General features: G+C 37.8%; 1 protein-coding gene across 1 annotated transcript in view; it reads left to right on the forward strand.

Moving 5' to 3' along the window:
• TMEM135 (transmembrane protein 135) overlaps positions 1–23,691 on the forward strand; it is a 156,627-nt gene that overhangs the window by 94,949 nt on the left and 37,987 nt on the right. The window contains exon 6 of the mRNA XM_066570322.1: positions 2,272–2,318. Within this exon, the coding sequence (XP_066426419.1) occupies positions 2,272–2,318 (47 nt within the window). The remainder of the gene's footprint in view (positions 1–2,271; positions 2,319–23,691) is intronic.

Genomic DNA, 23,691 nt, shown 5'->3' on the forward strand with positions numbered 1-23,691 from the left:
GCCTTCCTCCTTCTGTACTTGATGAGACAGATTTATCAGTATATGATAATTATATGAAGATAGTTGCCATATTCATCACTAACTACTACTTTTATAGTTTCAGCAGTTTTCCAACAGTTGTACCCTACAGGCCTTTTATTCCCATCATGATCTTCTGGACTGCCTTTTTTTGTCTATGCTTTTCTTTAATAGTGGTGCTCAGGAGGTTCAACAAAGGGATGAGTTGTGGCTTTGGTGAGGAATGGTACAAGTATATCCTGGGAGCATTCGAAAGCAGCTTTTCAAAAAAGAATTGGGGGTCCTGGTGGGCACCAAGCTGGACATTAGCCAGCAAAGACCCCTTCTAGCACAGGAGGCCACTGCCAGCAGGCTGAACCAGGTGATCTTTCCCCCCTACTCAGTGCTGCTGAGACACGTCTGTAGTGGTGTGTCCAGTGCTGGGTTTCCCAAGCTGAGAAAGCTGTGCTGCTTTAGCCTGGAGTAGAAAGAGCTCTGAGGGAATCTTGATTATACATATAGATTGTTAGATATACTATATAGAGTACCTGTTCGATTATTATCAAACTTACTGGGGGAAAAAAAAAAGGTAAAAAAGGAATAAAAGAAAAAAGGGCAAGAAAAAGACTGTTTATTGAAGTCTTTTTAGTATGCAAAGGCATACTTTTTTATTGTGTTGGTTTTTTGGTGTTGTTTTTTTTTTGGGAGGGGGAGTGTTTGTTTTTTTGGGTTTATTTTTTTGTTTAGTCATTCCCCCACATCATCCAGAAAACTGGTTCTTTGCCATATCTCACTTATTTCCCAATACTGTTGCTCAGGCTGTCAAGCCGCCTTCTCCCTGTGTCTCCAGAAGAACCTCCAGAGAATTGATGGTTGGTTGCCTGATCCAAATATGTTTTGAACTTTATAGGAACAGGGCAGATCTTTTTGCGTAGAATTTGAATTTAAAAACAAGTCTGCTTGTCTGTTTTTGCTGCTAGTTTGAAATGAAATGTTCAATTACCCTCATGAAATATACCTTTGCCCTAATGATTTTGTGTGAAATGATTTTAGATGTTCACATTTTTGATGCAGATTAATAAAGTATGATAGTACTGATGAAGGAAAAGGAAAAAATGGGTAGTTTACACAGCAGGTTACATGTCTCATGTAACCTAGTTTTAAGTCACACACAGAGGACTTAGAAAAGGGAAATGGTGTCATTTGTAAGATTTTTTTTCTCTGAAAGTCACTGTAAAGATTTCCTATGCAAATTTTTCTCACACTTTCTGATCTGTTTTAACATGCAGCAGCCTCCTGTTCTATGTGCTCATAACCTTCTAATTTACACCTCTGCCACCTCTTCCATTTCTTCTCACATAAGATGTCTGTATCCTCTCATGATGAAAACTTCTTCAACCCTTGAAAATAGGTGCAAATATTTTCTGAAAGACTTGCAATATTTTTGTAAGGATTTTGCCTCCTAAATGATGGGATGAATATGGGACAGTATATCTAGAACAAAACAAAATTTTCTCACTTGTGAGGTGTACCTGGCAAAGATGAATTGGATTAAGGCAGGTGTTCTTCAGCACTCGTGAGTCCCTGTGCAGGTGATAAGGAGGAGGTAACAGCTCTAAGCCCCAACAGAAAGGATGGCAGGAGGAAGTAGGAGGTTCCACTCTCAGTGCTGGAGAGCTGCTAAGTTTGCTCAACAGCTCTTACGTGAGCACACTGATGATACAGAGCAAGGTAGGATTGTCCCAAGTGAGTTTAGACTAAGCTAAACTACTAGAAAGAGTACTGTTAATTGGGAATAGAATTATCTATTCTCAAACTTGCTGGAAAGCAGTTCAGGACAAGCAGCTGTCAATACAGATGTTTTAAACAGTGTGCCTTTCAAACTGGAACTAGCAATATGATATTTCAATAAATCACAAAAGCAAAGACTGGCAAAATATGATGTTTAAATTTTAGTTCTAATATTGTTGAAATTCTGTTGTTTTATAAATATTTTCTTACTTGGACTTTTATTACAAATGCTTTTTAAGTGGTGCCATTTGCTGTGTCTGTTGTCCCACTACCCTGGTTTGGGTTTCAATTTTTTAAGCTTCTACAAAGTCCACTAGAAACTAGGCAATCCTTTTTGGTGGACTCAGACAAGCTTTCATTCTGGCCCCTCCAGCATATAAATAAAGTGTAGCTTTTATAGTAAAAGTTATAGAATCCTCATGATCCAGAACATGCATGCAGTAGTAATATGTTATGTAATAACACTCTTTCTCCTTCTTGTAGGTCCTTTTGTTCTGCATCACAGCTGCTCTGTTCATGTTCTTCTTCAGGTATGTTGCTGATGTATCTATTTACGTTGTAAAAATTGTTTTGAACAGTGTTTCTTAGAGCTTACTGCTTTTTGGTACTCCTCTGTATATTCTTCACTCAAGATGAATTGACTGGAGTGCTTCAGTGACACCACCCAGTGCTGCGATCATAATTGGGCTAAAAAGGGAAATGTTGAGTCTTCTGGAAAATACACTGATTACTTAAGGAGTTTCATCTCCTAAGTAAGAGCCTGGAGATGTAACGTAGTGTGAAAACAACTGAAATCTGCTTTTCACGGCTCTTTTAAGAGCTCAGGGCAGGAAGATCACATTTTCTCTTCTGGCAAAAATAGAGGAGAACAGGAAAATCAAATTTTGTGGTCTTAAATAATGCCAAATATTTGACTTGTGTGCGGGTGTAACTACCTTCTTTCAATTTTAGAATAAACTTGTTTCACATGTTTTCACAAGTTATGAATTATATCCATGGTTTAAAACTTACAGTGGTGGGAGGTGGATGAGACTCATTTTAATGGCTTTTTTATCTCTCAGTTTGCAATATAGATGTATGTCATTTATCTTATTTCCCTTTAAATATCAGACCTCTCAAATTTTCTTAATTATATCTCAAATTGGAAAGTTGCATTTTAATGTAACTTTTGACTACAGTGCTTTGGCTTAGAATTTTCTGCGGCGTGCAGCCATCTATGGTTCTTCAAGCTGTATGATCCCCTGGTAATTGCAAAACTCTGGAAGCTGCAGCTTGTTTTTCGTAATTCCATTACTTACGGATATTGGCCAAGAACAGTCTGTGGATAGAAGAGGGCTGTTAATTTAGGGGATTCAAAGAAGCATTTCTCCTTTCATCTATAACCTATTAAGAACCTTGCATTAGCAGTCTTCTTGCTTTATTTTCTTCTATGTCTCTGAGTTAAGCCATAACAACCTCAGAGAATTTGACTTGTTATGTTGAGGTTGGACACCTGCCTGCATGCATGCTGGTCAAACGAACTCAGAGTGCTAAAATTCTGGTCAAAACTATAAATGTTGTATGATCTTGGAGCAAACTAATTGTCTCCTACCTATGTCTTGGTAATGAAGTGGTGTTTTAGAGAGAGCCTGCAAGTTAAATCACAGAATCCTAGAATAGTTTGGTCTGAAAAGGAGCTTCAAGGTCATCTAGTTCCAACCCCCCTGCTATGAGCAGGGACATGTTCCACTGCACCAGCCTGGCCTTGAACACTTTCAGAGATGAGACATCCACAGCTTGTCAGAGAAACCATTCCAGTGACTCACCGCCACATGTTATGTCACAGTAAAGAATTTCTTCTTAATATCAAATCTAAGCTATCCTCTTTCAGTTTGAGGCCAATACCTCATCCTGTCACTGCATGCCCTTGTAAAAAGTCTCTCTCCAGCTTTCCTGTGGCCTCTCTAGAGGTGAGGACTGACACAGAGCCCAGATGTATTTGGTGAATTTTTCCTTGACCTGACACAGAAACACTGGCAATTGAATGGTCTCCAAACCACTTTCTCTTCTAAAATAGAGACTCCATGCCAAGGCTGATGGAATATCCTGTTGAGCAATCATCAACATTTAATTCCTTTCGTCTTTGTGTTTTAACAGGGGAATTAAAATAGAGGCTCAAGTTTAATTTAATTATTGGGGAAAAAATCTATTTGTAAACACCAGTGAATGTACTAAGACAAATTTGTCAAAAATAATTAGCACAAACTAGTTGTTGAGGTGGTTTTTTTCTTCCTTTCTCAGTATAATCAGTTTTGTGAGTCTTCTTTTGTGTGAAGGCTTCTTCACATACTTTCCTAAAGAAACCAGGTATAAAGGGGTCTGGGTGAAAATACCTCTGGGTATGAACAGAGTCTGGTGAACTGCTCAGGGAGAAGAGACAGCAGAGAGGTCACTTAATCAGGTCTCAGAGTTGCCCATTTGTTGGAACTGGCTGTGATTGTGAGCTGGTTGCTGTCTGTATTGATAAGTGAATTAACTATTGATGCCCTTCAGTAAGATTTTGGACAGGCCTTGGAAAAATCCTGTGTGCCTAGGGAAGGCAATCTTCCTGTTTCTGTTGTCATCTAAAGCAGAAAGTAATTGGGAGAGTCATTAAATTACATTTCTGATTAAATGGCTCAAAGTCGCTTCACCCTTTTTCTTAATCATAAGTGGATCAAACTGACAAAATCACGTTCATACTTTTGGAATAAACACCTTATTCAAAGTCAGATCTGTTTGGCTTGTAGAATATATTCCTGTTGGCTATAAAACACTGTTAAATCCTAACAAGCATTCACTGACCTGAAAACCAGAAAAATACCCTTTGCATTTTACCTAACTTGTTCCCAGAGTGACTTTTTGTCCTCTCCACTCAACTAAAATGTCAACAAAGGTACTGAGAGCAGTAGCAATCATGATCACCAAGATCATATGAAATGTCTTTCATTATTAAAGATAAAATCCTAATATCTATAGGGTGTAATTTGAAGCTTAAAACTTTTTTAAAAAGAGATTTAATCTAAGTCTACCTCTATGCTGTGAAAGTCTGACTGATACTTGGGAGTCAAGTGTTGCACAGAATAAAAGCAAAGTAGTCTTTTATTTTCTGAGTTCATATAAACTGCCTTATTTGAACTTATCAGGTTCTCTGATCTTAAAAATTATTACTGTCCCTAATAGGTAGCCCTGGTTGGAGCTGCATTCCTAACAGCTCCAGATTTAGCTAAATTTGGCTGCTTTTTTCTTCTCTGGGTAGTTTTGAGCTGAATAATTTTCCTTGCACAGCTTGTACTGCGATGCACGGTAGCTGCATTAGATTGAGCCAATGGTGCTGATTGGGAAAGCATGGAGAGCACAGATGCTCCACAACATTCACATGGACTTTGGTCATTTTCAAGTAACGGCATACCAGCATGACTTTAGGTGATCTTTGCTGAATCTAGGAAATTAAAAGTTATTTGATTTGGAAAGTTCAAAACTGTTTTCTATGGGGAAGAATGGAGGTATGTTCTATACATCACACAGCTTCCAGGGTAGCTTTCAGGTTGCCAGGTTAACAGCAGCCTGTAAATTTGAGTTTGCTTAGTGTTGCTTCTGGAAGGTCAGTATTCTGGTTGATAGTCATCCTTTACAAGAGAAAAAAAATATTGCACTTAATTGCCACATGATCATACCTGTCCCTTGAGGTGGGTGTCTTCCTACCTACTCCCTACTGTAGCAGGAAATACTGCTGTAAGAGATGTATGAGTCTTGGTCTGTGGAAGTATAGATGTTGTTCTTCTTGATTTATTTGATTATTTCCTTTTCTAGAATATTGATTGTCTTCAGTATCTTGCTATAATCTTTATCTTATATTGTTTTCTAAACAAATTCTGTAATAAGGGTCTGTTAATGAGGCAGGTGTTTCATACTAGTTGAAAACATCACCAAGCAGCCTTGATATTTATTACTGGAGTTTTCCCCAAATTCTCTTGGACTGTTCAAACATTATTGCATCTGCTACAGGGCAAGAAAAAGAAGGTGCTAAATCTCAGGAGTAAAGAAGTGAGGTTACAGAACTGAAATGGTAGAAGGAAAAACCAGGAATAATTACTCCAGAATAGATAAAGTGAGAGTCAGAGTGAAAGGTAAATTCAGAAGAGCAACATAAAAAGGAAGACAGTAGGAAGAAGGTAGGAGAGAGTGACCAAAGAGGGAAGAAAAAAGGTCATGTAAGGAGACAGGAAAAAATAGAAGAACATACTAGGAAAAAAGCAGCTGAAATGCAGATGATAGGTTTACAAGTAACAGAGTTATATTTACACTCAGAGGAAGCATATTTTAGTGCAGTACTTTTTTATTTCTTCTCTTCCATCCTCATCTTGTGGTACTTTTCTTCTAACTTGGACCTCTGTTTTTTCTCAAAATGCTTCTGCTCCACTCCACTGGAAATGGTGAAGTTAAGATGCATTACTCATTTGTAGATAGCTGTAGTATACACAGTGTGGCAGAATCTGATCCATGTACATTCAATTCACACATACAGGCAACCACAGTTGAAACAGGATTGTCCCCCTTCCCCCCATATTTGCCTAAGAATCTTAGATGCAGAAGTGTGTCTGGGGTAAGGAATGTTCTTATATCTGTAGGATATTATCTGTAGGAATTAATTTTTAGGTGATATTGAAGCCCACTGGGTCTGAATGTTCACCACTTACTCAAAAAGCCCAGTACTTAGTGGTGTCATCTGATATGTTGTGAGTAGGGTTTCTTCAGTGTGCTACTTTCCTAAAGAAACCAGGTATAGAGGGGTCTGGGTGAAAGTACCTCTGGATATGCACAGTCTAGCCAACTCTAGTTCTCTTCAAGGAGAAGAGACAGCAGAGAGGTCACTTGATAAGTCCCCAGAGACTGTTCCTAAAGTGTCTTATAATAAAAGTACACTTTTCTTTAATGCTTCCAATTGTTTTTTAAATTGCAGTTTGCATGGAATTAAGTTTGTAGATAGAAAGGTTTTGATTATACCATGGTTTCATGCCAGCTTATTTCAATTTGAATAATTCGTGGTACTGTCCAGAATACTCTTCTAGAGTAATTGGATAGAATGAAATGAAGAAGCAGGAAGCGTCCTACCATGTGTAAAATAAATATTTGTAAAACACAGTGCAATTGTCTTTTTAGTAGCAGTTTCATTTTGAATAATGCACAAGAGATTTTTTTGAAAGGGTGATGCATGGCTGTGCATTTTCGTCTTGAAGAAATCCACTTAATATAAAACTTGCAATCTCTGTACAATAAATGAACACCTACATAGAAATCCTATCCACATAAACTTAGAAAATCCAGCAATTTGGGTGAATATGTGTTGGCAGACTACAGTACTGGTTGCTATAGTAGTTAATCCTTAGACCATATACCACCAGCTTATAATATGCACATGTTAATTCATCTGCTCTGAACTTTAGAAAGCAAAACCCCACCTATGAGCTGAAACCAGCTATTAAGGAAGGCTGAATGTTTCTGATGATTGATCGATCATGAGTTGAGGATGAAGGCTGCCTTCTCTAGAGATAAATGCTGAAGTGTTACGTTCTGAAACAGTAATTTCAGACAATATGAAGTTACTGCTGTGATTTCACAAAGCAGGACAACATGTTTTTCATAACTCAGGATTTGCATAGCTCACAAGAGAAAGATATAAAGAGAAATATATAAATGGCATTGATCTCATAATGCCATTTATACATTATGTGCTGATTAAAAATGGTTAGTGGAAAAAACCCTTAAGAAATGCAGATGCAGTGTTATATACTGCTACTAGAATACTGAAACTTGTGTAAAGACACTGAAAACCTTTCAGAAAGGTCCTTTTGTTTGCAGAGCCCTTTATGCTATCTCATTAAGGAAATTCTAGCCTCCCAAATTACAGCTATTTGCTCTTCTTTCTCTGTGAAACACATATCCTGTAATTTATTCAGTATTTTCGACATGATATTTCAAAGTGCCTTTATTTTCTTTTAAAAATGTGTGGTACTAGTGCCGTATTAGTCTCTTCTTTAATCACCTAAACTGCTTTCTGTGCTGAGGAAACTGCTTGAAAGATATTTTTGCCTTATAATTCTACTTTCCTGCTGCAGTAGAATCAGTATGCTTAACAGTCGGAGGTGCTGTTACATGGATTTAATATGAAATCATCTTCCCCTTTCTTATAAAGATTATGTTGGAGCCTTTTCCATTTGCTGTAGAGTTACAGGAGTGCATTAAAAGCCCTCTGCTGTTGAATTATTATGTAATAAATCAGAAGAAAAAAACAGATGAGGATTTTTTTCCATGTTTATATGTTTTTTACTATCCTTATATAAACATCTCAAAGTTAGTGATTCAAAGCATTGTTTTGGTAAATGTCATGAAACTTGATTTCTGAGGTTTTTGGATGACCTGGTGAGTAGATGAAAACATTCAGCCTCCTAAGAAATGCTATAAATACCAGTTTGCTTTATTTAGTGTGAACAAAAGTAGAACATGGATTGCAGGAGGGGGTTGGGGATGAGAAGATAACCTTCTGGGTTAACACAGGCACTTCTGGAGAGGCTCACAAACCAACTAAAAATGCCCCCCAGAGACCTGCTCCTGGACTTGCACAGACTGGGTTCAAATATAAATATGGGTAAAAGGTGAGATAATCCATGTTCCGTTTATCTACCAATAGAATAAAAAGTGAAAAAGGATTTTTACTCTTTTTCTTTTCATGAACCATATTTTTTGTTCTCTCATAGTCTTTTAACAAACTTCCACTGCATTTTGGTTTTTATTTTCTGTTTCTTTTTTTGTCTCTTAAGTCTTGATATACCATATAATACTTTTGGATTTAATTTGCAGGGGAATTTTGTGGATTGCTGAATTTTGTGGAGCTCTGATCCAAACTGCTGCATTCACAGGAGAGGGAGACTGATCTTCTCAGGCTAATGCTGGACATACACGTGTAGTTCAGAAATGATAAAGATGCATCTTAAGAATATTTTTATTACTGCAAGAATTTGAGATTTTTAAATTTTCATACAAGTAAGAAGATATCTGGACCTAGAGATTTTACCAAAAAAAAAGTATATTTAGGGTGGAAAATTTCAGTGTCCAGCAGGATTAAGGGGAGGCATCTCCAGTTGGTGTTTGAGCCTCTTCTGACAATCGTGCACCTTCATTGTTTACAGTGGCTGCTATACAACATCCATGAGCAAACCCCACTTTTGATATTTTTGTGTTCTTGTATTTTCAAGTGCGAATCATTATTTTTCACCTATTCATTTGGGAGGTACTTGAGGAAGAAGACAAGAGTGGTATTCATAAAATTAGAAGAAATCCATTTTGATCCCCAACATAGCATTAAAGAGAACCTTACAACAATTAGATCTTTAACATGTCTCTAGGGCCTCTTTCCAGGAGTCATCTTTAGCTTTAGGCACCTATCTGATTTAAATTAGGAAATTGGAGGAAAAAATGGGCAAATGAAAGGCAGTTCTCATCTTGTGTAGGTTTAACTCATGTTGAGGAGCTTCCTCTCTCTAATTGATTATAATAGAGGATTGTGCACTAAACTTACTTGCATAGCTCAGGTGGAGTACATCTTGGTTAACATTTTTCTTTAAAGTTACCTAGAGATGAGGGATGGTAAGTGTTTGGAATTAATGAAATGCTGAGATACTATGATTTTAAGGTTTTTTTCTAGCCTATTCTGCATACATGGCCCAAATCATCTTTCCATTTCTTGGCTTTGGGATGAAAAAAAATTACCTTTTGTTCTGCTAATAAAAGAAAAAAAACCAAAAAGGACATGTTTATTAAAAGTATTTATTTAAGTATTGATTTTTATGGGTTATTGCCAAAGTTCTTGGATGGAAATTACCGGAAAAGGGTAGCATAGAGCAAACTGCTCTCCTCCTTGGATAAAATATGTCAAACACTTAAAAATATCCTTTTAAGTTCTAAACAGAATTATTGTAATTTTTACAGTAATAAAAAGTTCAAAATTTCAGTAAACTCTGTGATCTCTTTAGATCCTTGTCAAGAGGAAAAAGTGAAAGTATTTATACCTGTTCTGTGTCCTAGAGATGCATCTTTGGAACTGGAAAGGTTTAAATTTGCCATTATTTATTTCTTTCTTTCAAAGTGTACATGCCAATTTGGTAACAGTATTTGAAGTATTGCTTTAAATTAGATACTTGTCATGTAATGTTAATTTTATGAAGTTTTTTTTTCTAGTACCTTTTCTTGAGAAAGAATGTGTTAACACTATATTTAGTTTAGTGATTAGAATGTAGCATTTAATATTTACGTTTGCCTTCTGAATATATGGGTTTGTGATACTGAAATGTTGCTAGAACAGACTTAGTCTTAAGATACCGGGAGTTATTGGACTAATTTCCTGAAAATACCCTGAGAGAAAACTTCTGACATTTTGATAATGGTCGTTGATTGAGTGATGTCTGCTGTATTTACAGTTTCTCCCAAGGAAACACACGCCACATCAGCCTTTAATCCTTGTGCTGGTTATTTTATTCAGCTGTGGTGTGGCTGTCATGCCAAGGCAAGCAATGTCACCGTGTCTGTGCCTACGCCCAGAAGAGGTGCAGGATGCATGTCCATATGCACCATAGGAAACTAAACCAAACCTGAGAGTTCATACTACAAGATTTAGGTGTTCAGAGGGATAAGCATAAATATATTTACAGTATTTCAAACACTCCATCTGGTAGTAAGATCAAAGCAGCTGTTACCTGGTGCTGAGGCATCTCTGCCTGCCGCGTCCGAGCCGGCAGCTCTGCAGTCTCCTGAAAAGCAGGTGAGAGTGAGGAAAGGTGAGATAGAGTCACAGTGACAGTGTCACTATCAGCAGAGACAGATGATTAGCATTGCTTTCCCAGAGTTGTGATCGACTGGGAGCAGTGGTGATGGGAGCCAAGGGGAGGGAAGGGACTGGGAGGAGGCTCCGTATGGGGCTATGTGCTGTGGGAAAACAAATGCTTCTCTTGAGTGCCTTTCAAAATATTTTTTTCTTTGGGTCCTCTTGAGGGTGACTGATGGATTATACTGAGTTTCAAAACTGGCTGTTTCCTCTTGACCTACTCCTGTTATCAGATGCACTGCTTGACCAAAGAAGAAAAGAGAAATGTGAGGAGGAGAGATGGAACAGTATCCACAGAGAAGGAGTAAGAAGCCAAGCAGGACAGAGCTTTGACCAGCCATGATCCAGCTGTAATTAAAGGAGTAGGAGAACATGGGTGGTTGCATTATTAGGGGTGTAGTGCAGCTTTTTGTCTTTGGCTTTACCAAAGCTCTTCAGATAAAGTACTTGTTTAAAAGCATAGTGGGTCATAAAAGTAACTAATTTGCTGGTCATCAGGTAATTTTTTTCTTTTTTTTGTTTCTGCCTCTTGATCTAACACAGAAACATTACATACTTTTGCAGCATGCTTTCTACAACTCTGTTTTTATATACCTAAGCAGTACCTAAATGTTATCTCTATCAAATGATAGCCCAGAATAAATGTGATCATTGTCCTTTTGGCTTTTTACAAAAGACAGATACTGCCTTCAATCCCTTGAACCACCTTTCTTGTTATAGGAAGTTTGCCAGTCACAGTACATACTATTTTTCACTTTGTCTTTCAAGTTTAAAAGCTAACAGTGGATTGAAATGAGTAGGCCAGTATTTTAAGGTTGTATTATACCCTTGTCTTCAAACTAGCTCTGTTCTTGAAGGCATGAGCTGTGGTTAGGTCAGGTCCAAATGAGAAGTATCAAATGTGTGGGCTGAACTTGGGTTAGTTTTCATTTTCCCTATGTTAAATCATTTTGCTCCTGATTCCTGCAGTCTGCAAAAAGGCTGCAGAGTAGGCTTTTTCAGCTGCCAGTGAGGGAAGAAAATTATGTTCTGTTTAGTTCCTGTCTTTCCTATCTTTTTTTGTGGTTGTAGTTTTTCATATTGAGATATGCTTGTACATCTGTTCAATGGTAATACATGTGTCAAAAGTCAAGAAGATTCTTTAAAGAATCTTTAAAGCATGTGACTTCTCTTTTGTTGGGCTTCACTGCTTTTAAAAGAAACAAAAGCCCTTTTACGATAAATTCAGAAGTCTTGCTTAATTGCTTCCTGTGGATTAAGTAGTACCAATGATTTTACAGCTATAGGGGAAGAAAGGAAAAAAATTTGATAAGAACATCATGGTTTCTATTGCCACATTGCAAGGTACACATGCCAATTTGCATGCTCGGAAGTAAGTGAAGTAGGGATTTTAGTACTGTGCATACACTATTTAAAATTTACCTAATTAGCTGACAAAAATATTTCTTTAGGAGTTAAAATGGAATACCAGTTATTACAAATAGTCCATTGCATTTGCTAAATCAGTAAGTTTACTCTTGTATAGAAAAATACAAACTTTTGAATGTAATGTGAAGAGATTAAATTTAATTTACCATGTTTAGTCGCTTTTAGCCATATGGTACAGAGGTTCCTGGAATGTATTTCAACTTTTTCTTTCCAACAGTAAATCCTGTCCTCATTTTAACAGATTGCTTTACATGTAGCTGGATCCAGTTGCACAGCCTCCTCAAGAGAGGAAATGCATTGCCTGCAGACAACCAGTACAAGAATTACGGCTGTACAATAGGGAGTATTTTTCCACCATTATCACTTTTCAGTGGAGATTCTTTTTCAGATACGTAACAGTGACTCAGTGAACCAGGAAAGTGTTTACCTGCAAGGTGATCTGGTGGTAACAGGAGAAGCTTTTGAGGGCTAAAATTTCAGGCGTCTCTATCCAGAGCCATCCCCAGTGGAAGAAAAAGAGGGTCTCCTCCCCTTCTTTAGGTTTTGTCAGTCAATCACAAAGGCCTTTTGTACTGCTAGCATATTGATGTGTCTGGGCTTTGGCTGTTTATCATCTTCCTGTCATCCTTAAATGCAAAATAAAAAAAAGGAAATAGTTTCTGGTTCTCAGGCTTTGAGAATAAACTGCTTGTGGCTGCTGGGGACCTCGGCATCCCAGCTGCCCTGGAATGCCTTCTGTGGGGATGTGATCACTGGCACTATCTCACATCACCCCTCTAGCTCCCAGGCACTGGCCAGAACAAGGCTGATATTACAAGTCAGATGATGAAAAAGCAATTGAGGTTCACAGATTCGATTTCTGTCTTTGATCCTGGCATTAAAGTACCAAGCTCTATGAGTGGAAGTGCAGTGCAGACAAGATTTCTTGTTGCTTTAATCCCACTGCTAAAAAGATCCATTCACAGGATGTAGGGATTCTCTTGTATTTTTGCAGGATTTCAAAACTGTTAAATGTATTTTATGTATGTTTTTTTGTCAGCACTACAAGAAACTAGGTTTTTTTTTTCCTTATTTAAAATTATTTTTCTGTATGCCTTTTCTTAGGTCTGTACTGTATAGTAAAGATTCGGCAGCTAATTGACTTACCCTTTCACATACATTTGAGGCACTTTACATTTTACATACGGAGTACTAAAGGAGAAGATTTAAGTACCCTGCCGAAGGTCAGAGACAAAATTTGTGTGCCTTCAAGCCATAGAGTTCCAGTCCAGTTCTTAAATCACAAGACTATCTCTCCTGCATTCTTGTTACAGGACATAATTTAGCTTTGAAAAGTGGGGCATGGTACAGAATTGCTGCCAGAGAATTAGGTAGAAAGTAGTATATAAACAACTATACAGAACCATAGAAAGAGGCAAGAGACAAGGATATTATGCAGGATATTGCTGAATGCTTTGCACAAGTCCAGGCAGGTGACATCACTCACTCTTACTTTATCCATCACCACTGTAACTCCATTGTGAAAGGCCCCCAGATTTGTCAGGCATGATTAGTGAAGCTGTGTTGGCTGTCAGCAACCACTGCTTTGTTTTCCATGTACCTTAGCATAGTTTCCTGGAGGATCTCCTCCATGATCTTGCCAGGCACTTAGGTGAGACTGGCTGACTTGTGTTCCCTGGGTCTTTGTTTTTTTCTTTTTTAAAAGTGACAATTTTGTTTCCCCTTTTCCAGTCACTGGGAACTTCACTGGCCTGCCACAAGTGCTCAGAAAGGATGGAAAGTGGCTTAGCTACTTCGTCTGTCAGCTTCCTCAGGATCTGGATGCATCTCCTCAGGTTCTATGGATTTGTGCACCTTCAGGTTCCAAAGATGGTCTCGAGCTTGATCTTTTCCTATACCAGATGGCTCTTCCATCTCCCAGTCCCTGGCTTTTCTTTGTGCAACTCAAGTGGTGTTGCTGGAGCACTTGATGATGAAGACTAAGGCAAAAAGGTCACTGAGTACCTCATTTTTCTCCAAATCCCATGTAACCATGTCTCTCATTTCCTTCTAGAGAGGGCCTGCATTTCCCCTTGTTTTCTTTTTTATTGCCAGTACCTACAGAACCTTTTCTTGTTGCTCCTGGTGTCTCTGGCCAGATTTAATTCTCTCAGGGTTTTTCTTTCCTAACCTCATCCCTGGCTGCTCAGGCAATTTCTCTGTTTTTCTTTCAGGCTGCCTGTCCTTGCTGCCATCCTCTGTAGGCTTTTTTTTGTTTGTTTGTTTGAGTTTGCCTAGAAGCCCGTTGTTCATCTTTGCAGGCCTCCAGGATTTCTTGAGGCATCCAGGGCCTTATCCCATGGTATTATATCAAACAGCTCCCTGAAGAGGCCAAAGTCTGCTCTCCTAAAGGGTGTTGAGCTTGCTGTGTGTCCTCCTTGCAGCCATAAGGATCTTGAACCCCACTGCTTCATGGTCACAGCAGCCCAGGCTGCCCTTGAGCTTCACATGCTCCACCAGCCCTGTCTTGGTGAGAGCAGTGCAGCATAGCTCCTGTCCTCATTGGCTCTTCTGTCACTTGGAGAAGGAAGTTATCATCAACGCAGTCTGTATTCTTTACTCCTCTTGTTTTCTTTGCTATCCCAGCTCAGCTTAATTTCTTTTGCCCATTTGTTGCCTGTCAGTTCTTCCTGGTTTTGCTGCTGCTGCTCTCTTAAAAATAGTTACCTAGTTTTGCTGAGCTGAGGGTCTGTGTAGTTGCTTGTTTAAATCAGAAAAGAAAATCGGCTCCTGAGATCCCTTTGAGCAGCAGTTAGGAAAAATTTAAGAACCATCTATGTATTAACAAAATTCACCTACCTATGAAGGGAGAGTCATACCAAGAAATGACCTATAATTTTTAGAAGATGGATTTTGAATTCAGAAATCCCTGCTTGTCTTTTGAATGTTACCTGTGTCTGTTTGATTGCTACAATCCTTTGTGGCGAGACTGAGTGTTTGCAGACACCAGTGTGGTCATGAAATAGAAGTCCTGAACTGGTAACTCACACTCATCACATGTTTCTGATTTGATAGCAGACAGGGCAGAAAATCTCCGTTTCATGAAAAGCAGAAGGCAATTACATTACATTAGAGTCTACATGTTTTGGTATATATTTTTAAAATAAACAGTCTTTCTGTTTGTGTAAGGGTTGCACATGATCAAATATTTCACATGTAACTACTGTGCAAATTGAATATACATTTGTAGTCCAAAGACTGCAGCCCCAAATATGGCTTTTAGCATATGACATTTGTATTTCATTTTAGAAAAAGGCATATTTTTAACTACAGGCATTGGAAATACTTGAAATTCTGTTCCTGTGAGCTAATTGCTGACTAGAATAGGAAAATAAGGGCTACTTTGTGGTCAGATGCTTGTGGTCTTTCTTTTGGCTTTTGGCCCTTAGATAAAATGTCAGAGAAAGCACAGTAATGGATAATGGCATCTATCGGTGTACCCTGGACATAATTTGAAGCCTGTCAAATGTCTGCTACTTTATAAACATTGATTTACATAGTTTTTCATTCTACCATCTGCTTATTTGGTTGGAAGAGTATAAATTATGTCATAGATGATTTTCACAGACATGCTTAAGTTCATAAAGTCTCAATTTCACAGAAAAAGAAACTGCTGCAAGAAAAACCAGTTTCTTCTGTGAAACTGAGACTTTATGGACCATTTGAAATACTCTCAAGAATGAGACATTCTTTATTCTCTTTCATATGTTTGATACATTGACTAGAAACCATACTGAGGAAAGGTTTCTAGTCTTAAATTTTTTTCCTAAATAAACCTTACCATGAACAAACCAGATCTGATTAATATAATAATAAAATTTAATTCAGATTCTGACTCTGCTCTTACATTAATGCCAAACCATGGTTCTCATGATAAGGTGAAACTATAGTTCATTTTAATAACTTGTAAAAAAACTTGGATTTCACTCATGGGGTAAATAAGATAATTAGGAAGTAAATTAATCTTATATTAATAAGATAATATAAGTAGATAGTAAGTGAGGAAAACACTGAAAAAATTTAAGTTAGAACAGTCATATTTGAGTATTTGCTGAAAGGAATAAGATTCGTGCATTTTAGATTTAAGTCTGTTTTGTAAAGTAGGTGGGATACCTTAGGTGTTTTAAATAGTAATTTTCTGATATGCCAGAGGTTTTTTCTCTATAAATTTGAATGAAAACATATTTAATTTTTTTCAATGAGACATTACAGTAGTGTTTAGCCCAGGATCGTGCAAATGTCAAAAATTCAGGCATGATTCCTCAAATAAGCTCTTTGAAGACACTTAGTAGGAGCAAGGAGGTGAATAACAGTGTGCACAGTTATTGATGAAGAATGAATTGTGTCAAGTCAATCTGGCTTCCCTCTGTGAAGATTAGAGGCTTCGTTGATTCAGAAGTAATAGAGGATATCATATATCTTCAGTAAATCTTTAGACAGACTCTCATGTGACATTCTCATAGGAAAAGCCAGAAAGTGCACTGTAGAAAAAAAACCCTCCTACTTAAAACTGGCTGAAAAACCCAAGTACTGAATTTACCATCAGAGTGGAAGGGATAATTGATTCCATCCACAAATTTAATATCAAGCTCTAAGTAATCATCCTGATCATTATTAAAGTTGTTGAACAATGAGACCAAACCTGTCTTCCAAGATGTCTGGCTTTTTCCACAGATTTAATGAATATGTCATTCAGAGCAATTTGGCAAATTGGAAAATACTCCCAAAATATACAATGCAAATTGATGGAAGGTTCTGCACTTTAGAAAAAAGAATCAACTATACTGATGGAGAATTTGAAACCTCTTTGCAGATCTCAGCTCTTCAAAGCAGTGTGTAGGAATTAGATGGCAACCTGGACATGAGTCAAAGTACTGAGATGTGGAAAAAAGCAATTGTAATTGGGTGTATGTGTCTGGATGGACACAGCCAGAGAGTTGTCATCAATGGCTCTGTGTCCAGGTGGAGGCTGGTGATGAATGGTGTCCCTCACAGTTCTGTCTTGGAACACAGCTCTGTTGGTGGTCTTCATTAATGGTATAGACAGTGAGACTGAGTGCACTTCCATCCCTGGAAGTGTTCCAGGCCAGGCTGGGTGGGACTTTGAGCAACCTGGTCTAATTGAAGATGTCCCCTCCCATGGCAATGAAGTTGGAACTAGACAATCTTTAAAGTCCCTTCCAGGCCAAAACATTCTTTGATTCTATAATGGCATAAATAAGAGTACAGCATACAAATCATGTGAGGTTACCACTGATCTCTCCTTAGTGTCAATAATGTCAGCTGCAGTAACAAAATTCATCTATACATGGACACATTGTGCAGAGCCAGAGCAGAATGGAAATGATCAGACATTTATAGACCATATTGTTTGAGAAACTTGAAATTACTTGAAATGTTTTGTTTACTCTAGAAAGATGTTAAGCTGATAATAGTCTTTCATGTGTGCAGTACTTCTGTAATGAGGACAAGAATGAAGGACTCTCTTTTTAGTAAAAAGCAAAAAAAATAATAGTCTAAAATTGCAGGGTCTAGACATAGGTTAGAAATAATTATATTTGAGAAACTTTCTAATATTAATACTCACCAAATAGCGAGGGATGGCTTGATGACCAGGGTTGATGTGAAGGGTAGAGCTGCGGTCCTTGTTTTTGATGGAGAAGTGACTATTTGAAATTTCTTCTGTAATTTTATGTCATTATTCTATATGACCTGTGGTCTAAGTTCAAGTGTGATTATGACCCTGTCTCTGAGAGTGCATGTTGATTCTAAGCACAGGAGAACTCAAGGGGGCCAGCATTCATACATGGAGGCTAAATGGCTGGTGTTGAACTAGCATGGAAATTTTGATATTGGATTTTTAAAAAATAGTGATTTCTGTTCCCTGCAGGAACTGTTCCTGCATAAGGCACAAACCATCACTCCTAAAAGAGAATCTATTGGAAATAATAAATTTTGGATAACCTAGGTGCCTAAGAACAGTAGATTGTATTTAGTGGTAGATTTCTGAGGAAGGACTGCTGGCAAAATAAATATGTCACCAAAGCAACAAAGATCAGCTATAGAGAGGAAGATGATGTGTTGAGGACACCTTTGATGTGCTGGAGTGACTTCATGCTATGTAAACCTGTGGTAACTGTCATAGGCTGGGTCTCTATACATGCTTGTATGCATTTCTTCCAGGAGCAAGGTCTCCTGAAGAAAGAAAGAAAAGATACATGATTGTAGCTCAGGTCTTTATTTAGCAGCTGCTGTAGAAGGCTTTTGAAATCTCAAAATCTCATCAATTGTGCCATGGAAATACCAAGGAACTTCAGGTTTTTCCAATTATTCAATTCCTGGTTTAGAATATCTTTTCTCTCTCTGTTGCTTCATGAAGAATTAACTGAAGAGATAACTGCCTATACCACTTGAGGAAAAACTGAAGTCATAAAATGCTTGAAATCAGAATGTATAAATAAATATAAAAGCCTCTTTCTGGAATTCTGCTTCAAGTTTCATTCTTCTAATTTTGTAAATTCAGTTGATAAAATAAGAAAGTGATTTGATTTGTCCCTGTCCTTTAGAAAAGTTAAATGTTAGACACAGCTAAAAGGTAGCACTATTAGATTTTCAGCATGTGTCACCTTCCAAAAGTGACTTAATGAAATTGGAATTTAACTTATCCTCTGTTGTCACTCTGTAATAAAGACTGACAAGTTACTGATAATTTCTTGCTGATGCACCTCTTCTCACAGGAGCAAACAAAGGGTAAGCCTTGTGCTGAAAGCAAAGCTTTCAAACAGTTTAAGAGGTTTGGAGCTTTATTTGTGGCTTCTGATAAGAGTGTGAATGTTTTCACTGTACTGAGTGTGCTGTGAGTAGGTGACAGAGCAGTGTCAGTTCGAGTTATATCAGCATGACCCATCCAAGCAGTTCTAGTCTAAAGAGTCACATTAAAATACAATGTAAATCAAATTGATTAAAATGTAAAACCATTGGCTGCTCTCGACCACTATCAAAATAGTTTATCGAGTGTTACAAAGTGCGTGAGTGTGTTTTAGGAAGCGATGAACGTAAAGGGAAAGTGCAGGAATAAATTATTTGAGTTTCTTAACTGATATCCATGCTTTTCTTTTTGGCGGTATAAGAAACATTTGCCTGCATTTTATGTTTTGTAAGGTGAAGATGTGATAATTTACAGTAGGTTCACTGTTAATCTGTCAGTTGTCTTTGGGAAGCATAGAGTGACTTACCCAGGAGTTACTCTTGTGATTTACCAAAGCAGTCTGGTGGTTCTTTGTTGCACTCTCAGCTTCTCAGTGTGTCCTTATTTCAGACACATTCGATTCACAAACAGCTACTATTAATTTTTAAAATATAAAAGACTAATTTTATGCATAATAATTTTGTGCATATCCCTCTTTAAAGTGCCCTTGCAATCAAGTAGCATAGCAGCAATTAATAGAATGTTGAACATGCCAGCTGGTACTCAGGATTATAGATAACACTGTGACTGATATGCACATTTGTGCTCACATGTATTCGTTGACAAGCAGTTATCTAGGTTTCAATGACGGGCATTAAAAAAAATGCAACATTTCTCAGGAGAGAGAAAATGAATATAAAGTCAATTTTCTTCTGAATATTCTTAGTCTCATTAAATAATGTACTCAAAGGTGGAAATGCCTGCACTTTCAGTTCCATTTCAATTCTAATTTTAAAGAAATCCTCTGGCATTTGATCTGCAAATGCATTTTACAACTTTAATTTATATTACTATATTAATTTAATATAAAATAGACAATACTTTGGAAACAAACCAAAGCTGTGATGGTATGTTTTAGGATCTAGGAACTATTTGGTTGACTGTCTTCTGCTAAATTAAATTTAAAATGTGCATTTCTGTTATTTGCCCTCTAATTGGTACCTCTCTATTCTTCCTTGTAAAGTACAACTTCAGCTGAAACTATTTTTTGGACTTTGAGCAAAACTAGTTTGTATATAAATACTATATATTGTGTATATGTGTATATATATTCAAAAGCCCTCTATTACTTGAAATAACTTAAGATTTCATGTTAGGGGAAGATTTGGTGTTTTAAATTGTCAGAGCACCAAGATGAGATTTGCAAATACTTAAGTTCGAGGTCTTGTTTTTTCCAGTTTTTTCTTCTCTGTTCTATAGATTACACATAAAGAAGACATCCATTTAGAGGGGCTTTTCTTTTCAGGAAACTGGAAATGTTTAACCCTTAATTCTGTACAGGATATCCTAACCTATGCCCATTAGATCAGTCCCGGAGGTTTCCTTTCCCCAAATGAGATGATTTGCTAGGCTTGTGATTTTTCTGTCATTTTATTTTATTTGCAAAAGCAGGGAATGATGAAAAAACCCACACACCCTTTAGCATTTCAGAAGGTGTTTGATAATGTAGAGATAAAATCAATTCAGGTCTGAAGGGCTTTATGGTGTGTGCATGCAATGAAGGATGATTTCTCACTTCCACAAGTGCTCCTTGGCAAACTGTGTGCCACCAGTCTGCTGGTAAACCTCAGGGTGCTATTTACACATAGCTGTTACTCTGCCACTGGGTAGAGTGAGCTTTTGGAGAATTTCTCTTTCAGTAGCCATCTGCTCAGTAATAGACTTTTTTTTTTTTGCTTCTTTCACTTAGCTGGAAATGATTACCTGGCATACTTGACATTCATCTCAAGAACCCAACACCTTCCCTGTTCTGCTTAGCATCTCTTGTCCTGTGCTTTGCTCTTTTCATCTTATGTCAGGTCTAATTTGGTGCAGATATCTTGTTTTAGATATCTGGGTAGGTAGAAGGTGGTAGATAACTTCTTCTGCATTTTTATATTGACAAAGGTTTTCCAAAAATCTCCTCTGTACCTAAGACTTTTGAAGTACCATTACTTTAAAATGTGCACTCAAATGTCCTTTTCAAGTTGCAATTTTCGTGTCATTTATTTCATGCTGTGTGAGAATTGCAGCTTAAAGATAAAGGCAGGTGAAAGAAAAATAAAGTTTAATAAACTACATCTGTAGCTTAGTGCCATTGCATGAAAGTGCTTCAGAAGGCATTGCTGTTTAAGGTTCATTTAGTGTTTTTAAAGAATTAATTGTAAATTCCTTTTTCTTTTTAAATACCGGATGTTACAGTTCTACAATGACATTTCCTGATTTTTAAGAACTTTTTTGATATTGAGTATGCTAACAACTAAAAAAAAAGTTGGGGGGAAGAGAATTATTTTAGTTTTCTTTTTAGTTAAAGTATTCTTTGCTGTTATTTGTTGTAATAATAGATAAGCACTTTTTTAGATTTATTGATTTAAAAAATTATTGAAGTGGAATATTGCCTGAATTATTTTGCCTGGTGTTTTAAAAGTAACACTTGGGAATTGGATATTTAATCTAAAATAATCTCGGGTGGTTTCTGATGGGGATATTTAACAAAGAGGAAGAAGTTGCTTATTTTTCACAATTGAGTAAGTTGGTAGGTGATGGTGAGTACATTGGTGCTCCTCAGCTTGAGCAAGACTCAGTAAAACAAAATATTCATTGTTTTCTATGCATAATTGTGTAATGAATATTTCCTAAGTAACACTCTATAAAACCTCAGGCATTCTTGGATATGTAGAGGAAAGAATTGTTTGCATTGTGTATAGTATTTCTGTAACTAGGTAATTGTCTCTCCTCTATACTAACTGCCAGGTTGCTCAAGGTGGTACATTAGACATGAAATGGAGCTGTAAGGATCAAATTGAGCCCAATTTGAGAAAGCCAAAGGGGAGGTAGGGCTGCAAACTCAGTGTTTCCAGAGACAGTAAGGTGGCAGGTGGGAAGCAGAGCTGCTCTGGTCTGGTCCTCAGCCTTGTGGCACCCACCTGTGAAGAGGAGGTCAGGGACCCCCAAGGAGTCTGGAGCTCCTGGTGCTCCAAAGGCCTCACAAGTTACAGCTTTGGAAATCTGTCTGTAATGTTCATTAAGAAAATATGCCCCGAGTCCTGAGCCTGGAAAATGCTGATGGTTTCCACCATATGTGAAGGACATGGGATGGGGGTTTTCTCTAGAGCAGAATAACAGGAAATTTCTTTAGATCATTATAATTTTTCCTTTTTTTGCATTTGTTTTAAAGGATGATGTCAGTGGGCTCCTGGCTGTGCAAAGATAGAGAGTTATTCGAGCTCTCTGAGCACTGGCAGTTTTAGTTGCTTTCATTTGCGTATGACTGTCTGCCTGTGTCTGACCTGCATGAGCACGGTTGAGACAGAATTCAGGAGGAATGCTCAAGGACTAGCTGTCTCTCTTGCTACGTTTATTTTATTCAGTAATTAAATCAAGCTTTTCTGGGGTCAAGGATTTTATAAGAGTAACATTGTCTAATACAGTTAATTTATGAACCATTTATCTCACTAAATGTTTAAATTCAGGCCTAAAGATCTAAGAGATGATTATATTATTTTCTAAAAAAATGTATTTTTTTCTAAAATTAGTGTTTTTTAATGTGTGGACATAGGCAGCAACAACGTAAGTGTGCAACTTGAATACAATTCAGCATTTTAAACTGAGCACTGAGCAAGCTAAATGCATGTTCAAATGTTACAGAGATTCTTCCAAGGTTATGAGCATACATAGAAATCATTGTACTGGAACAGATCAATGATTCATCTAGTCCTGCTGAGAAGCACTGGTGAAGCATGCCAAAACATAAATCAAGGACTTGATCAGGATTTCAGGTCTGTCACACAATGCTTAACTCCAGCTGGAGACCTGGCAGCAGAGTGCAAATCATGGGTGAATGATCTCCCCTACCTCCATCTTCCTGCCCCACAGGAGGTCTCATTCCTTCATTGAGTTAAAGTCTCAGTGCTAGAAGGTACTTGCAGAAAATCCCTCATGGTGTTCTGGGGGCCACTGCTTGTGAGCCCTTGCTCTGTACTTGCAAGGGGGGACTGTGTGGCTGGGGTGCCTGTTAGAGCCAGGTCTGCACCAAGGCCTTCTGTACTGACCTGCCTTCCTTCCCCAGAGCCAAGGACAGAGCTCCTTGTTCTCCTATCTCTGCAGAGTCTTGTAAGAAAGAAAAATGATAGGTTGTGTAGTTGGGGGCAGGGGGACAACGTACGTCGAACCACTGTTTTGTTAAGGTCATTGTGTGTTTCAGTTCTGCTAATAAACAAGCATTTGCCCCATTCCTTGGAGGAAGATGCTCAAGTGGCACCTTCTAAATGGCAGAGTATGGCACTTACAGGGTGGAGTGTGTCTTGTGAAGGTGCAAACCAACCCCCACGGATCTGCTGTAGCCACAAGAAACAGGAACAGCCTTCCTATGAGGGCCTGTCATGTGTAAACCAGTCTGATAATGGTTGGGTGTATGGTTGGTCGTGAACCTAGGCTATACATGTAGCATCTACAGTTTGATGTAGCATCTGTTCAGATGTGACAAAGCTGGTTCCTGAGTAGTCCATGGTGTGAAGGTTCTGAATCCTTCTTTGGGGAATGGAAGAGAAGGAATTTCCCTTTCCATCTTGGAAACAATCAGGAGAAAACA

The sequence above is a fragment of the Molothrus aeneus genome, chromosome 2, assembly GCF_037042795.1.
Source record: "Molothrus aeneus isolate 106 chromosome 2, BPBGC_Maene_1.0, whole genome shotgun sequence".
Lineage (NCBI taxonomy): Eukaryota > Metazoa > Chordata > Aves > Passeriformes > Icteridae > Molothrus > Molothrus aeneus.